Source organism: Lycorma delicatula, chromosome 1, assembly GCF_047948215.1.
Source record: "Lycorma delicatula isolate Av1 chromosome 1, ASM4794821v1, whole genome shotgun sequence".
Classification (NCBI taxonomy): Eukaryota; Metazoa; Arthropoda; class Insecta; order Hemiptera; family Fulgoridae; genus Lycorma; species Lycorma delicatula.
In genome coordinates, this window is record NC_134455.1 from 286,783,124 (window position 1) to 286,800,023 (window position 16,900).

General features: G+C 38.5%; 1 protein-coding gene across 1 annotated transcript in view; it reads left to right on the forward strand.

The window, feature by feature from the left end:
• Positions 1 to 16,900, forward strand: part of Trc8 (TRC8 ring finger protein) — a 117,494-nt gene that overhangs the window by 40,996 nt on the left and 59,598 nt on the right. Inside the window, exon 2 of the mRNA XM_075378909.1 lies at positions 14,501 to 15,002. Within this exon, the coding sequence (XP_075235024.1) occupies positions 14,501 to 15,002 (502 nt within the window). The remainder of the gene's footprint in view (positions 1 to 14,500; positions 15,003 to 16,900) is intronic.

The following is a 16,900-nucleotide window of genomic DNA, read 5'->3' on the forward strand; positions in this document are numbered from 1 at the left end:
GTTAAGAATAGAGGTAGACTCAGATCCGTTTGGAGAGACCGTACAGGGTGCTTGTTAGGAGAGCACTCAGACCCAAAGTACCTGTAACGAGAGATGTACAAGTAGGATGTATAGTAGACGGGCTTTTCCCTCACGGAGAAGAATTAGAGGTTGTTTTAATGGAAGAAATGGAACCTCCGCCCCTCTTCGTTGGTGATGAACTTACTGCGGCGATTACCCGAATGCCGGTGGACAAGGCTCCGGGTCCGGATTGGCTCCAAATTTAGTAGTTAAGGTGGCGCGGCTTGGGTAGACCAGGATATATTTTTGGATGTTTTTAATAAATTTTTTGAAGGCGTTTTTCCAACAGTATGGAAGAAGCAGCGGCTGGTATTGGTTTCCAAGCCGGGGAGGGACCTGGCACTTCTCTCCTCGTACCGGTCGCTTGCCATGATCAGTTCATTAGCCATGGTTTTGGAATGAATGATCCAGCAGCGGATTTTGGGGGTGGTGGAAGAGGCTGGCGGGTTCTCTGCGGGCCAATTTGGCTTTCGCAGGGGAAGGTCCGCCCTGGATGCCCTGACTGGACTGTGCAAGACGGCGAAGAGGATTACTAAAACTGGTGGTGGCAGAATGTGTGTTCTACTGACGCTAGATTTGAGGAATGCATTTAATAGCATTCCTCACATCATCATTATGCCCTTCTTGGAGACTCATGGTGTCCCAGAGTATCTGTGTAGTATAGTCCGGTCGTACTTTACAGGGCGGATAGTATGCCAGTTCCACAATGGACTGGTCAAACGTGGTCTTGATAAGGGAGTGCCACAGGGGTTGATCCTTGGACCGTCTCTCTGGAACCTGGTATACGATGGCGGGTTCAGAGTTGCCCTTCCCCTGGGAGTTACCCTTTATGAATATGCTGATGCCCTGGCAATGGTGATTGATGCCCTTACACGGAGGGAGGCAGTCACTAAGGTACTTGACTCTTGTTTGGCGATTAGGGCATGGATGAAGGATGCCGGGCTAGAGCTAGCACAGGAGAAAACTGAGGCAGTGGTAATCGCCACTGCTAAAAGGAGGCCTACCTTGACACTTGCACTAACGGGTAAGAAGATTCCTATGAGACCTGCTATTCAGTATTCTGGAGTCTGAATAGACTCCAGGCTCCGTTTTGGTTCATGCCATTGAGGCAAGTGATAAGGCTGATAGGGTCTGCGGTTGATAGCGGTCCTTCTGCCAAATAGAGGTGGACCTCAGCAACAGAGAAGGAAGTTGCTGGTCGGAGTTGTTTATTCCTCTCTCCTCTATGGAGCCGCGATGATAGTGAAGTAAATGTCACGCGGAACTCTGCGATAGAGCTGAGTGGGAGTAGGAGGTCTGTCCGCCTCTTCCTGATAGACCAGACCGGAATCCATAATGAAACCAAGTCAGGGGTATGAACTGAAAGTTGAGTTCACTAAAGGAACTAGAACTAAATGTCGTTGTTGCGAACATTTTTGGTGGTATGTTACTATTCAATTGCCTTTAATTATGAGACGTTTACAGGAATTGTCTCAATAATGTAGAACTAGGCGCAGGGTTCGTGCTTCCATGAACTCAGTTAGCTAGTTCAGAGGGCAACGATGTAGAACATTCAAGAAGCCTGCAGCGAAGGCAAAAGCTGAGTTTAAAAATCACCGATGTAAATGTCTACCGAGGCATTTACATCAGTGGCTTCCCAGCGAGGCCTGGCTTATTACTATGAGATGTAAAAAGTTTCAGGGCGAGAGAGGACTTCCATTAAAGCCCATCAGGGCTAGGAACGGAGCGAGGTGTGGTGACCGGAAGTGTCACAAGGCGGATGTCTTCCCCTACGGGGTTGGGATATATGGAGCCGAGTTGTAATCGGGAGTAGCTAGATACCATAAATACAGAGGAAAACTGGAGTCTCTCCACAGGAGGTACTGTTTGCGGGCTATATCAGCGTATAGAACGATATCGTTAGCAGCAGCGGAAGTGCTGGCCACAGGAAATTGGCAATTAAGAGAATAACAGGTGAGCTCATGGAATTGTGGCAAGAGAGATGAGACCATAGCGTGAGGGGTCGGTGGATACATTGCCTCATTGGTGATTTGAAGGGGTGGTGTGAGACGGTGCATGGCTTGCTGGGATACAGTCTTACACAGTTTTAGGCGGGCCATGTCGGCTATAGATCATATCTCTATAGGTTTAACTTGGACCTCTTTGTCATTTACCCAGAGTGCGAGGAAGAAGAGACCACAAGCATGTATATTTCTGGTGCCCGCGTTTCACGCTGGATTGCTTGGAAATGTTAGACACGCTGGGTCGTGAGCGTATGTTCACGCTGATTGAAACGCAAGGAATCCTGTTGGAAGGTGAGGAGAGCTGGATAGCTGTGGAAGATTTCACTGGGAAGGTGATTGCAAACTATGTGCTGCAGATGAGTCTCGTAAGGGAAGGAGACGTCGGAGGATGCCGGGTCGGATAGGCTCGCGGCTGAGCGCCTTGGGATCTCCTGAATATCTGGAAGTCGCCTTGGTGCGACAAAGCCGTGGGCACTCCGTTTGTGGTGCCAGATGGCGTCTCGCTGTTATATCGGAGAAAGATAGTTTCCGTTTGATAAATACTGTGTTTTGACAGTATTGTTGAGTGTTTCTTGTAGTTTTATTTGCATTTCGTGAGTTTTGTCTGTATGATTGTGTGTGTGTTTGTGTGTTTTGGTTGTTCCTTGATCTGTTGGTGTGTTTGGTGTTTGTGTGCGTGGTTTTTAAACTTTTTGGATTAATTTGTTGTCTGTGTGTAACTTTTGTGGTGAGTATGTTTGGGTGTTCCCTGTTGTGCTTACGGTGACCGATTGTGTATGTGAGCGTTTCCCCCTCCCTGAAGTAATGCAACATAAGCGGTTTCCCAAAGGGGTGGTTAGCCAGAGATGGAGGTTTAGTCAGTAGTGCAGTGCACAGGAACACATACGCACTTAACATCTTGCGGAACCTGTTAGTGCGCCTGACACTGCCTTGGCGCCTATAAATGTGGTTCCTCCACCTCTTTAACAAAAAGAAAAAAAAAGATTCTTTGGGATGCAGGGTATAATAGCAAGCTGTACCTGTCAAAATCATAGCCTCATTGATGTGATTTCGCATAATTTTGATTTGCAACCTTGAAGGGTTAAGGTTTTGTAGTAAAATAATCGGAACTCCCATTTTAAGACTAAGACTATGAGCTGGAAAACCTGCAGGATTGAGAGAATTAAAAAATTCTGGAAGATAGTCGAGTACATCTTCAGTATTGATTAGATATTCAATATCAATTAGATATTCATCTTCAGTATAGATCAATATTCCTTGCCTTTGCCCTTCAACTTTTTCTAAAATCATATTAATTTCAAATGCACAAATATTTCAAGGATAAATGACAGACCTTTCGCAAAGCCACTCGTATGGTTTTTGTAAAAAGCTTACTAATTTCTGGATAAATATTTGAAATGAGATCATCTATTTTATGCACGGTGGTACCAATGTTTCCATCAACAGAAATGTAACCATCAATATGATGAAGAGTCCCATTTCCAATGTTTAGTAGTTGTAAGGGAAAGTTAGCATTGCCACCCCGAAGATGAACTCTCATATTAGTTCTTAAGTTAATAGTGAGGAGAAATTTCCATAAGGGTGATGATTTATTGCATACCTGAACAACATCAGCCCTAGTTCCTCTCGCAATGGCAGGCAACGTTTCCCGAAAGTCTCCAACAAACACGAAAGTTATACCACCCATTACTTTACCACATGATCTATCTCAAAGGGTTCGATCAGCGGCTTTAGTATGAGCTCGATGACTCCTTGTGCATTTTCCCACTCTAAAGTTTAGCATGTTGAAAAATTTGTCCAATTAGATAATTTTTACGAGTAGAACCAACAAATTCTTGCCCAAGTGAACATTTAACGATAACTTAAAAGTGGAATATGCAGTTCTCCCACCATTTATAAGTGTAGCAGATATCCCTGATTATACTACATCAATTGCAACGTTTTTAGTTGGGCGACTTGAGCAAGAAGCAAATTGATTAAGAAGGTTTTCCCAGTGCCTCTAGGAGCATCTAAGAAAAAAATATTTGGGTTGTTGCTAGCAACACTGTAATTTATATCATTAAATGCCTGAGGTTGATCTTTTACTAATATTTGAAGATATTAATACTTACAAATTATTTCTGTTCATTGACGTATTGCTGTTGGTGAACCGAAATCAAATAAGTATTTCTCATTTAACTTAATGGCAATATCTTCAATCTATTTGAGACCTTTATTCAATATTTCATATGAAATTGTAATCTCAACATTGATTTGACATAAAAAATCTTTTTGGAACGTTTCCCTGAATACGTTCAGTTGGGCAGGTTGACAAAAAACTAATATAATTTCAAATAAATATCTGTTAGATAGAAGCATCAGCAAGTGTGTCTTTCCAGAGATTATCATTTTCTAGTAAGCTAAGTGCAGCGGATATGTCTGGTGTAGCACACCATCAACAGTTTTCAAGTAATCAAAAGATGTAGGTTCTTTAATATTATGCAATAAAATACGCAGATGAAAGCATTCACTGTGGTTTAGATGAATTGTATATACTCTACCCAGCGCAGCATCCTTCTTTTTTATTCCAGGAAATCCTTCGATGTCAGTTTCATGCTTTCTTCTGCTAAACTTGTTATTATTATAGCTATAATATTTAGGAACTTCAGGATGTAACAGTTCGTAGCGAAGTTATCGTACTGACAGAGCTCAAAAAAGCAATAACAGTGGTCTTCTGTGGATTTTCACGGACTCGGAGATTTTGTTCAGTGAAATAAATGCGTTGATAGTTTTCTAAGTGAACTGCTACGTGAAGAATTGTGGGATAATGAAGATGTATTCGAAAGTCAAAAAATCACCAATCGTCCTCAGATGTACATATTTGTCTGCCATTAATGTACTGATTTGATTCATCTCTTTGATTTTCAACCGAAAACGTTGCTTATATATTTGTAGAATGTAATATATTAATATATTTGCAGATATATCGAATTGCTTGCACGGATTTGGAAAATTTAATATTTATGTGGGCATTAAAGCAACGTGACAATAGTGGACAATGTGGGACAATCCATTTATTATCAACATCAGTTATGTTACCTTCCATGTTTAAAGTTGTCGTATGACCTCCATCCTCTGGACTTCTCCTGCGATAAGTAGTGTAACCGTCATCTGGCGTTTCAGTGTTGCAAATGTACATTCCAGGATACTTTTATGAATATTTTCCATTTATCACGCAATAGTAATGTCATATTTATATCACTACATGGTCTGTGACACATATGTTTACAAACAGTGTCAGATAATACTGGGTCAAAACATTTTTATCAAGGAGTTCAGCAGATATGATAAGATCAGTTTCGTCAGGTCGTATTTTAGTTACTAACAATACCAATATGTAACAATGAGGTAAGCCTCATTTTTGCCACTCAACACGTAGTACATAACAGTAGACCGAACCAAACATTTCTTTTTTGTTAATAAAGTCTAGGAGTTTTTTCATTTTCAAATGGAAAACTGGATATAATATCGTGTCTATCAGTAGATTTTTGACTAATGATAGGTCGTTTTTTATCTTTGACGATAGTTCGCTTTTTATTTCTGGCCATTCAGGATTGCACGTAAACGTTATAAATAAACATGGACGCCCGTGTTTATGCACGCATATCATAGCATCTTGAGATTTCTCGTGCATATGCCGTGGTAAACCATTGAAAGTTGAGGGAAGTATGACACTTTGACTCATATTGTTAGCATTAACATTGGTGTCTTGTTGCACAGTATCTCGAAGATGAATGTAATCATCAGCACATATTTTTGTTTGATTATTACGAATAAAGGCTAATCTTCCAGTGATATTTGTGGTCATCATGTCAACACAATATTAATTAAATAAGTTTCTGTAATAATGTAAAAAATTGTCAGTATTATCTCGAACCATAAGTTGATAAGCATAAAATTGCATGCAGGAACTGTTTTATTTTGTTCATTATTATTTAGCGGAATAGTTAGATAATAACCATCTTCACCTTACAAAAACAGAAGGGAATATTGTAAAGGATCATAAGATCAGTGAAGCTCAAACACACGTTGCATTTGACTGTCACGACAACGAAAGATTATATTTCTAGGTTCTTTAGCTTCATTAACCATAAAACAGCAACTTCATTAGTAGTTAGAGCATTATAGGGACCCCTAATGCTGATTAACAGGAACACTATCAGCATGAATTATTAATTTAAAATCTCCCGCGTCACCCAAAGGTGTGTTGTCAATATTGCATTTAAACTCTCTGATCAAATTATTTTGTTCCAGCAGAATTTTCTGGAGTGTTGTTATTAGTTCCTTCAAGTTTGGAACAATAGTAGGACGGAGACGTTTGGTCAGCATCAGAAAGGAAATAAATTTGTAAAAATTGGTGATCAACACCAGATGCTGACAATAAACTTCCTATGTGATGGTAAACTTGACCTTGAAATTTTAACATAGGCATAAATTCCCGTCTACTGCACCCCGTCTAGCACCAAAGGAAGTCTTCTAAAATAAAGTGTTGTATTTTCCAACATTATCGAGAAAATGTTTTAACAAAGGATGAGATCCTGAAACTAAACTGTTGATTGGTTCTGGTAGCTCATTAAGTGCAGGAAGTGAAACTTTCCCACCAGAACAACACATGCCAGGTGCTTCATCCTTCCATTTTTTTGCAAAACAGTGACTGCATGTTTTAATCATTGCCCTAATTTGTAAATTTTTACTATTAATATAATCCAAATGAGGATCATATTCAAAAGTAGATCTGAACTTTAAAGTGGCTTTCCTACATTGTATAGCATCGTAAAATAGATCCTTACGCTCTTTTGTAGTCGCATGTAAACGTGATGTAGACATTCGTCTCGCATCTGTAGATTTTCTACCAATATTACATCTCTTCCGTTTCGGTATGATTTTTGTAAAAGAACTCAATAAATACCGCCAAAATAAATAGATAAATAAATTTGAATAATCAAATATTTATCACTGAACAAATACCGCCAAAATTATTCTCTATAAAAAAAAATGATGGTGCATAGGTTTGTTTGTTTTATGTGCACACATTTTTTTTTTAGCTGCTATTGGCGGAGAGTGGACCAATGGTGGTGCGCCAGACGGCTGCACACGGCTCCCTTCATGCTAAAAGCAAAGCTTTATTTATGCTCTCTCCCACTAGAAGCAGTCTGTTGTCAATTAATTTGCAGATATTTAATTTCTAAGCATAGATAATTTTTATTTATATTTTATATTTGTATTTTTATTTACTTATTTATTAATTTTGTAAATTTGAATAATCAAATATTTATCGCCAATCACAGAACCAATATATCATATTACCTGAGAAGTCGAATATAACTGCATTAACCAAACTACTATACATACATTAAAGAAACGAATGAAAATTGTCTGATGTGTAATAATTAGCAATTATCGGCAGCCCACTCTCTCCTGATTAAGTAGACTGAATTTAGCGCAACATGTCCGCCATCTAGTGGAGAGCCAATATAATACGTAAAACGTCGTTGCATGAGCACAACATATCCATTGCCTAATGGAGATTCAACATACTACATATGGAGGCAATGAGACATTATCTTTTTAATGTGTTTTTTATTGCTGTTTTTAATGCTTTTCAAGATTTTTTGAGATGAAATATACCTTCGCAGTTATGCCACGAAACATGGGTCAAAATTTGGTTGCGATTAATAGCGTGGTAGTGTTTTTGTTCATCCCAAGCAAAGAAAAACCTTCCTCTTTATACAGTAGTACAGATTTAAGAAGATTTAATATATTTATGTAAAAGAAAGTTTCAGATAGAAAGCTTTCAATAGAATGCTGTTAGTGATAATGGATTTCTATTGTTCCTCTAGTGTTTGACTTATTGGATTGAATACTGTGACAAACTGAGAGTTTTGTCATATCCTTCTACCTGAACCCTAGATTATGACCTATTCAAGGGGTCAAATTGAAGGTCTTAGTGAAAAAAATTGTCAATGTGAGCCCCTACACTGTGATGTCAAAATGATGTGAGGAGTTAGTTTTATTAGTACCCTCAAATCTTGTAGAATACTCAACAAGGTAGTTTTTTTTTTTACTATTTATTTGCATTGACTGTGGTTCTCATTTACTCTTGAGATCTTATTAATTTGTAATGTTGTCACTCCATTTAATTATTATCTTAAGTGAATTTTTCCATTATACCTCAATGAAATTAATCTCACTTCTTCCTTTCAAAGAACAGTGTTTTTTACCATATTTATTTTTAAACTCCCAACAGTATACTTTTGAAACAGTTTTCTAATATCAGGGCTGTCTATTTTTTCGCATTGGGTAATACTGTTGCTTACTACTGTTTTATAATCTCTGGTAATCTTCCTCCCTAAATAAATAATAAATTATTTCATGAAAATCATAAGTTGCATCATGTCACATTTTAGTTTGAACATCCTTATCACAAGCCATTCCTTCTATTTCAGGTTTTTTATTTTTGTATTTTATATTTTGCTCATAATTACATAATTTTCTGTAACAAGAATTTGAGATCTTCTTCACCCTGTAAAATAACTATTTTATCAGGAAAGATTTGGGAATATATATTCTTTTATAATAGTACTCTATCTTTTGCTTGCTCCGATTTTAAAACGCCTTTTCTACACATCTTTTTCTTTCTCTTTTTTATGTTCACATTAACAATAATGAATTATACTAATCACTGCCTCATGTTTTATCCGGATTTTCACCTGTTGTGTTTTTCTCCAGCTAAAACATAGTTGGAAAATCAGTATTATAACCCATATAGAGTTGAATTCCATTATGTAATTTGTAATAAGTAATATCCATTTTCTATTTTATGTTATTCTGGCTGCAGATTTAATTATAAAATAAAATCATTTAGAATGTAATTTTCATATGCTATTTTTATTTCTAAATTACTCTATGTATATCGTATTTTTAACAGTATTATTCACCAGTTATTAAGAGTTTTATTAATCAGTATTTTCTTTTTTCTGATTAGTGCTATTCAAAAATATTTAGATTCATGAAAGGAGTTTTTAAAAAAATATATATTTTCATATTACATGTCATATTTTTAGTTTTATTTAGAGTTTTCTTTAATTAATACTCATTATTTAGTGTTTATTTCAATTTCAGTTAGAAGAGAAATATCATGAAATCCTAACACTTCCCTGAGGATATTTCTGATTTTCATTACTCTTTTAAACTAACTTATTTAGTCTTCCCAAACTAGTTGATTATTTTTTTTAACCTCCGGGACCACCGTTATGTATTGCTTTGGAGGATGAAATGAAATGACAGTTTTTGTAGCGTGTGAAAATGCCATGCCTGACCTGGATTCGAACGCGGGACTTCTCCGGATGAAAGCCCGAGACGCTACCATCCGCGTCACGGAGGCCGGCAAAGTGTTCTCAACCTACGTCAACTAAACAACACAATAATTTTTAATAAATTTGGAGTCTGTTGAGAAGTGAACGTGAAAGGTTGTGTTAAATAGTGCTCCTGCGTTAGTGTGTGTTACTAGTGCTTGTGTGTTGGTGTTGTGCTTCGTTTCCGGCTACCTGAGTCCATGACCATGTGACCTCGGCAACATCCCGTTAGGACGCCTACCCAGGCCCTCAACCGCATGCCAAAGCTATTGTCAACGACCGGATAAGCTTTAAACCTTTATTTAAAATTTTCTAATTTTATTTATATCTATAAGTTGAACAATTGAACTTTTACAAGTAATTTTATTCCTAATTCTTAAATTAATTTAATTTAACTTCATATAAGTTAATTATAATTTAATTTAATTAATTAAGCCATTAAATTGAACTTTATATAAATTAAACATAATATAATAAATAATTTTATTATATTATATTAAATTACTTCTAGTTTAACCTTTTTATTTTAAATTTTCTACGACAGACTTTTCATAGAAGTCAAAAATAGTTAAATAACTTAATATTAATTTAAATTGTATTAGTACTCTTCGGACGAGCCGCAGGTAGTTTTACAGGCGGCAATGATGACGTTGGAAAAAGGAGAATCGCCTACCCCCACACCAACAAAGCCTAAACCGGCAATAGTTACAAGAAAGATGGAGGTAAAAAAGCCGAACAAGCCTGCGACGAAGCCTGCTCCGCAGGGAAAAAAGGCAGCCGAACAATCGGCAAAATCAAAGAGGACGGGTGCTAAACCCACGACATCTGGCAAACACACCAAGGTCCCAGAAGCCCCACCAAAAAGACGTTAACAACTCCCGGCCCCTCCAGCGGCAAACAAAATATAACCGTAATCCCGAAGGAGAGTTCTGGCAAGGATTTCTTGTCACAAGTGACAATTAAAGATGTTCTACCGGAAATTCTAGCAATATTGCCCCGCCTGCTCCAAGCAAAATCTCTTAAGGACTGCATTCAATCCATTATAGAGTGCCTCATGAACCTGCTCTCTAGGTATGGTTAGGCAAACTCCCAGATTACTACAGTGGAACGCCAATTCAGTAGTAGGCAAGACGGCAGAACTATGCCGTCTGGCCGAGGATCTACTAATAGACTTGTTACTGTAGTCTGAGACGTGTCGGAACGCAAACAACTCACCATTCGGAATTACTTTACGTATAGGACGGATCGGCCAGTACGACTCGGACGCCCTGCCAGCGGCGGAACCGCAATTTTAGTCCATAGACGCCATATACACACGCGGGTCGACCTCCACAGTAACGTAATGGAGCAGAATTGTGTACATGTGGAACATCTAGGCACGGTGTATCGGCTAATTTCGGTTTATAGTAAACCAAACTCAGCAGTACCCGGCGCAGATCTAGATGCCGTACTAGAAAATTGGGATGGGCCCATGATACCCATGGGCCACCTCAACGCTAAGCACGAGTCTTGGAAAAGCAATCTGACCAGTGCAAATGGCAGATTGCTATACGAAAGGGCACGCGCACGCCGGTTAGTCGTTATAGGCCCCGAGATGCCCACCTTCGTTCATCGAACGAGCAGATGGAGACCTCATGTACTCGACATCGCAATCACGAAGGCGGTAACAACTCCGGTCATGATTGAAACGATAGAAGACCTCAGCTCGGACCACTCTCCTGTATTTTTGGAGTTGGGCCAAGTAGGGGGCTGCCGAGACCCCCCGAGTATACCCCGAAGGTCAGTGAATTGGAAAAGGTTCTATGAAACTCTCCAACGGGATTACAGACCAGCGCATCCTGAACTCCTGATCACCCCGGAGGAATACGACGACACGGTCGAACGCGTCACATCGTCAATGACCGAGGCTCTGTCAAACAGCTCTACGGAAAAGTCCACGAGACCTATCCGTAATAATCTCCCACCTCACGTCTCTGATGCTATAACAGAAAAGCCCCGACTGAGGAGGAGATACCGAATCACCCTGTCCCCCGATGATAAAAGGGCATTTTATATTCAAACAGACAGAATGAAACAGCTGCTGGCACAACATGGAGAGGATTCGTGGAACGAATACCTCGCCTCGGTCCAGACGATCACTCCTCAGTGTTCAGGCTAAACAAAAAACTACGAGAAGGAAAGAAGCCCCGCTACCCGATTGTGTGGCAACGAGGCCTTTTGGCATATTCGAAGGCAGACAGGATGGAGGTTTTCGCCGACACACTGGAGAACCAATTTATTCCAAACCCCCCTCCCGACCCGAACGAAGAGTACACAACCGAGGTGGAGTCCTTCCTCGTAGATTATTTAGACAAGTGGAGGACGCCCGACTAGAAATAGACCAAGTCACTGAGGCGGAGGTTTCCGCTGCAATCAAAGCCACACGCCCCGACAAAGCTCGGGTGTTGACGGGATCGGTGCCCGCGCATTCCGGAATGTTCCACCCACTCTTATAGCGACCATAACCACAATATTCACGTCAATTTTGTACGTTGGATATTTTCCAAATTGCTGGAAAATTGCAAAGGTGTTTTGCCTACCCAAACCTTAGAAAATTCTGCTCTTTCCCCAGAATTACAGGCCAATTTCCTTATTACCAGTGTTGTCAAAGCTATTCGAAAGGATTTTCCTGGAGAGACTTAGACGACATTTGGGAAAAGGTGTACGGCCTGAGCAATTTGGGTTCATGGAGGGCCACTCGACGACCCTCCAACTGGTTAAAATAATCGACAGTCATGTCGGAGGCCTAAATAGAAAAGCGGTAACTGCAACCGTTTTTCTAGATGTGGCTAAAGCCATTGACAAAGTTTGGCATAGCAGCTTGCTGTATAAACTCGCATATACGACGATTCCCTGTCGCTATGTCAGATTGATACGGTCTTATTTACTAAACCGACAATTTGTTGTACGCGTAGGAGGAACAATCTCCTCCACCAGATACGTAGCCGCTGGAGTTCTCCAAGGAGCAGTGCTTTCGTACACACGGCCTACGTCAACGATATGCTGCTGTCGGAAGGAGTCGGACGCAGACGGCACGGCATATTATTATGAACCCGGAAGTGTAGATTACGCGATCGAGAGACTCCAACAGCAACTGGATCTATTAGAGCCGTGGCTCGATATGTGGAGAATCAAGGTCAACGGTGAAAAATCGGTGGCAGTGATGTTCACTTACAAGACACGTGCTCCAGCCAGGCAGCTGGAAATCTCAGGAGAGAAAATCCCCTTTGGGAAAACAGTCGAGTGCCTGGGAGTAGTCTGAACAAACGGCTTACCTGTAGGAGAACATGTTAAATATGTGACCCAAAGGGCAAAGGCCGTCAGGGCCTCACTATACCCAGTACTGAACAGTGCCAGCCCATATCCACTGGCAACCAAATTGCTCATTTTTCGGCTATACGTCCTGCCAATTCTAACATATGCTTACCCGGCATGGGGAGCTTTGTTCAACTCCACGCTTTAAAAGAAATTAGAAGCCGTCCAAAACATAACGTGTTGCGGACGATATTTGGAGCGCCGTGGTTCGTCAGAAACGTCACTCTTCGCTACACGATGAGTTTTGTTAAATGCGATGAGCGACTGTTTTCGCAATTAAATTTTGTTAAAACTATAAAAAGCTAGACATCACCCCACACCGTCCCACGAAGAGACCACAATTTTCGCAATTAAACTTTGTTAAAACTATAAAAAGTTAGACATCATCCCACACCGTCCCACGAAGAGACCACAATTAATAAAACTTAAAATTTATAACCGCCACTAAATAACCGATGAAATCCGCCCGATAATAGAAAGATACAGCAGCAAGGTACATTGCCCAGGCTCTGCGATCTGTAGGGAGAAATATTGAAACTTCCGCCATTCTTGCGTTCCGTTCCGTTAATAAATTTAATTTAATCCCAACTTCCTTTTGTCATTTAAATTGTTGAGGGATTTATCATATTTGACCATCGATTGCATTTCTTTTCATCTAATCAATTGCATGTGTAGTTGACCAGTCTCCATTCACCACCTAGAGAGTGAGTTTTTCCTTCCATTATTAAATAAATATTGACTATAATATCAAGATATTATACTTAGATCAAGATCTAAGTTATGATTCATTTTCTGCGTGTTAGTACTTTAATTATTGTACATTATGACATCAGAATACCCTTTTTTTGTGGTAAGGGGCTAAATAATCCTGTGACTTGCTTCTGTACACTAACTCTATGTATAGTGTTGTAGTAAAATTAAGTTTGTGACACCCACTAGCGTGGCTGATAGTATTTGGTTGGTTTGCTTGGCATATCTTCCCCTCCGCCCATTCGGTCGCGCTATAGCATAGACCGAATGTCTGTGCCACAAACAGCTACTGAGCCACGAAACAGTTTAGCGACCAGTGTCCTAACTAGCTCCTAGAGCTAACCTAAAAGCGTGAGCGGAATAAGCGTGGTACCATACACCACTCACTTGCGTGTCCCACCGCCCCCTTGTCAAATATCACTAAAATGGGTATTCACACCCCGTCAACTACTAAAACATATATGACTATCAGTAATTAATTTATCTCAAAGACAGCAATTCGCTGCCACGCCTAGGACGCTGAATGCCAGCTAGTACCAGTCCACCATTAAAGCGCTTGGAGCCTTAATCGGGCTGGTAGCCAGCCATATCTCTCGGTTAGCTTCCAACAGCAGCGCAGTTGGAGTCTTTTCCCTTAGGTAAACTACTGATGTCGGTTGAACAAAGCAACCGCATAAGGAACTCCCACACGGTCCAACAATGTGATTATCCCCACATTGACTGCCCGCATGTGAGTGAGTGGCCAATTTTCTCCTTGACTTCTAAGTTCCAGGATGGCATGAGTTCTGCTCATGCCATCCATTTTTTTACCCTAAAAAAAAAATTATTTTGGATTTTTTTTTAGAAACTTCTTATTTGTTTTCATAAGCACTACATTCTGCCAACAAATTTAATTTTTCACTTTTGTTATACATTTTTATTTACGCTTTTTTGTTTCAGGTTGCTTGGCAGCATCATGCATATTTATGCTATGGACAAAACACCTGATAATACTATATATGTACATTATTTCAGTAGGTATTGTATTTCTCTCATATTGGGCTAATGTTAGTACTATGAAAGCAGTTTTAGCAAGTGCATCAGTGACTCAAAGCAGTGTATTGGAAGATATATTATCCCTTAATGTTGAACAGTTGTCAGATCCTAATGGTTGTGTTTATGTTTTACTACAAAATTATGTCATACAGTGTATTCTTGCATATATATTTGCATATACACATCAAGGGCCCCGGTACACCCTTTTTCAAAAATTATTGCCCATAAGCTTCTTGGCACCTTCAATTCTTGCTCTTCTTCCTCTACCTACAACAATTTTACATCATGCTCCAGTGTTTGCTGCGCTCCTTCCTCTTGCAATGGTAAAATTCATCCTTTGGTGTAGCGCATTTCCTATTGTGCAAACGTTATATGGAGGATTTGTACATGCACGAATTGTAATCAGGTAGTAATATAGTTTATTTTCATTATAAATGATTTTATTTGTTACTTATAAGTTATTTAGCAGCTAAGTTCTATAAATATGTAGTTCTAAGTAAATTTTAATTGCCCAATTCTAATTCTTTGTTGATCACACATTATTGTGTGATCCTTTTTTGTTTGTCTTATGATTAGCTATTGAAAGCTATTTCAAATACATGTAAAGAAATTAATACTGTTGCCTTAAATAGTATGTATTTGATTCAAAAATTGTTCTACACCTAATCGTCCTTTACAAAAATGCTTTCAACTTTCACCGGAGATGTTTTCTAACAGGATTCTATCACTTAGATTGTTATTGGTAAAGGAAACTGTTTGCCAACGTAAAACTATATTTTTTAATGAATTTTTATTTTACTTTTTCTGCTTAAGGGTTATTTTCAGTGAAAAAAAAAAACAGCAAATGGAAATGTGCTTCCACTTCTAATTTAATTTTTCCTCAGTGGTATTGCAAGGTAGTGCTGTAGTTGATGGTGGTCATCTCAAAGCAGTTAGGAAACCTTTACAATGTACTCTTAATGCAGTATATTTGATTTGCATTGTGTTCATTCATTTAGTGTGTGATTTTTAACAAATTTAGTGTTCTATTTGTAATTTCATATTTAGTAGTGACAAATTTTATGATTTTTACATGAGTGTAAAATGTTTGCATTGTTGTTAATATCATTATAAATCCATTTTCTTTGGCTCAACTTGCAAAAGTTGATTCTGATGTTATGTACAAGCTGTATCATGAAGTTCATAACCGATTCCTGTGAAAATAATGGAAAAAGTTCTAATAAATGTATATCAAAAATACATTTCGTTACGAATTAATTTCCTGCATTATAGATGCAACTAAGCAACTTAAGGACAGCCCTGAAGAGCTAAAGTAGCAACTACAGTACAGAAGCGTGCCAAGAAATGTGTTGAAATGGGAGGCTCATTTTTGAACATTTATTATAAACTGGTACTTAAAATGCCACCAGCCACCAGGTTGGTCTAGTGATGAACTCGTCATTGGAAATCAGCTGATTTTGAATTTGAGAGTTCTAAGATTCAAATCCTAGTAAAGGCAGTTTTACGTGGATTTGAATTCTAGATTTGATTCTAGATTTCTTATTTGATGGTTGGATTTCAATTAACCACACATCTCAGGAATGGCCGACCTGAGACTCTACTAGACGACTACACTTCATTTATATTCATAGACATTATCCTATTCATCCTCTGAAGTAATACCAAAGGCAAAGCAGAAAAAGAAAGGTATGTATAATACACTTTGGTCTAGTGTACTGTTCTATATAAAATTTTAATTTTTCTAACTTTTCTTTGTTTTATCAACTTACCTTACACTATTTTGTTCAGAATTAAATTCTCTACAAGTTTTGTTAAAATTTTTGTTTGGTTATTACCCATTTAACAAGGTTATTTTATGTCAAACATAAAAAAAACCTTTTCCCCAATTCATTGGTTTTCACCCCAGATTTCTCAAAGCATATTGTAAATACAGTTCTAAGACCTATTTTATTTGATATTTCAGTACAACCTCATTTCTCCGGGGCAACTGAATCCAAGTGAAATTTTTTTTTAGTCATAACTTACAAATGAAGCATTTTAAAACATGTTTATATGAACTTTGTCCATTATTTTCACGAGTAGAATAGGTTATGAAATTCCCGGGAGAACTTTGTGTTACAATCTGTACAGTAAAGTTATAAAAAAATAAATAAAATTATCAATTTGTTTATTTCTTATTTATTTTCTTCTTTGCTTTATGTTAATCTTTTTCATAGAGATCTGTGCTTTGTCAACATATGAAAATATAAATCTATAATTAAAAACAGGTAAAAAGTTAAAATGTAGGACATATGTTTACCTTTC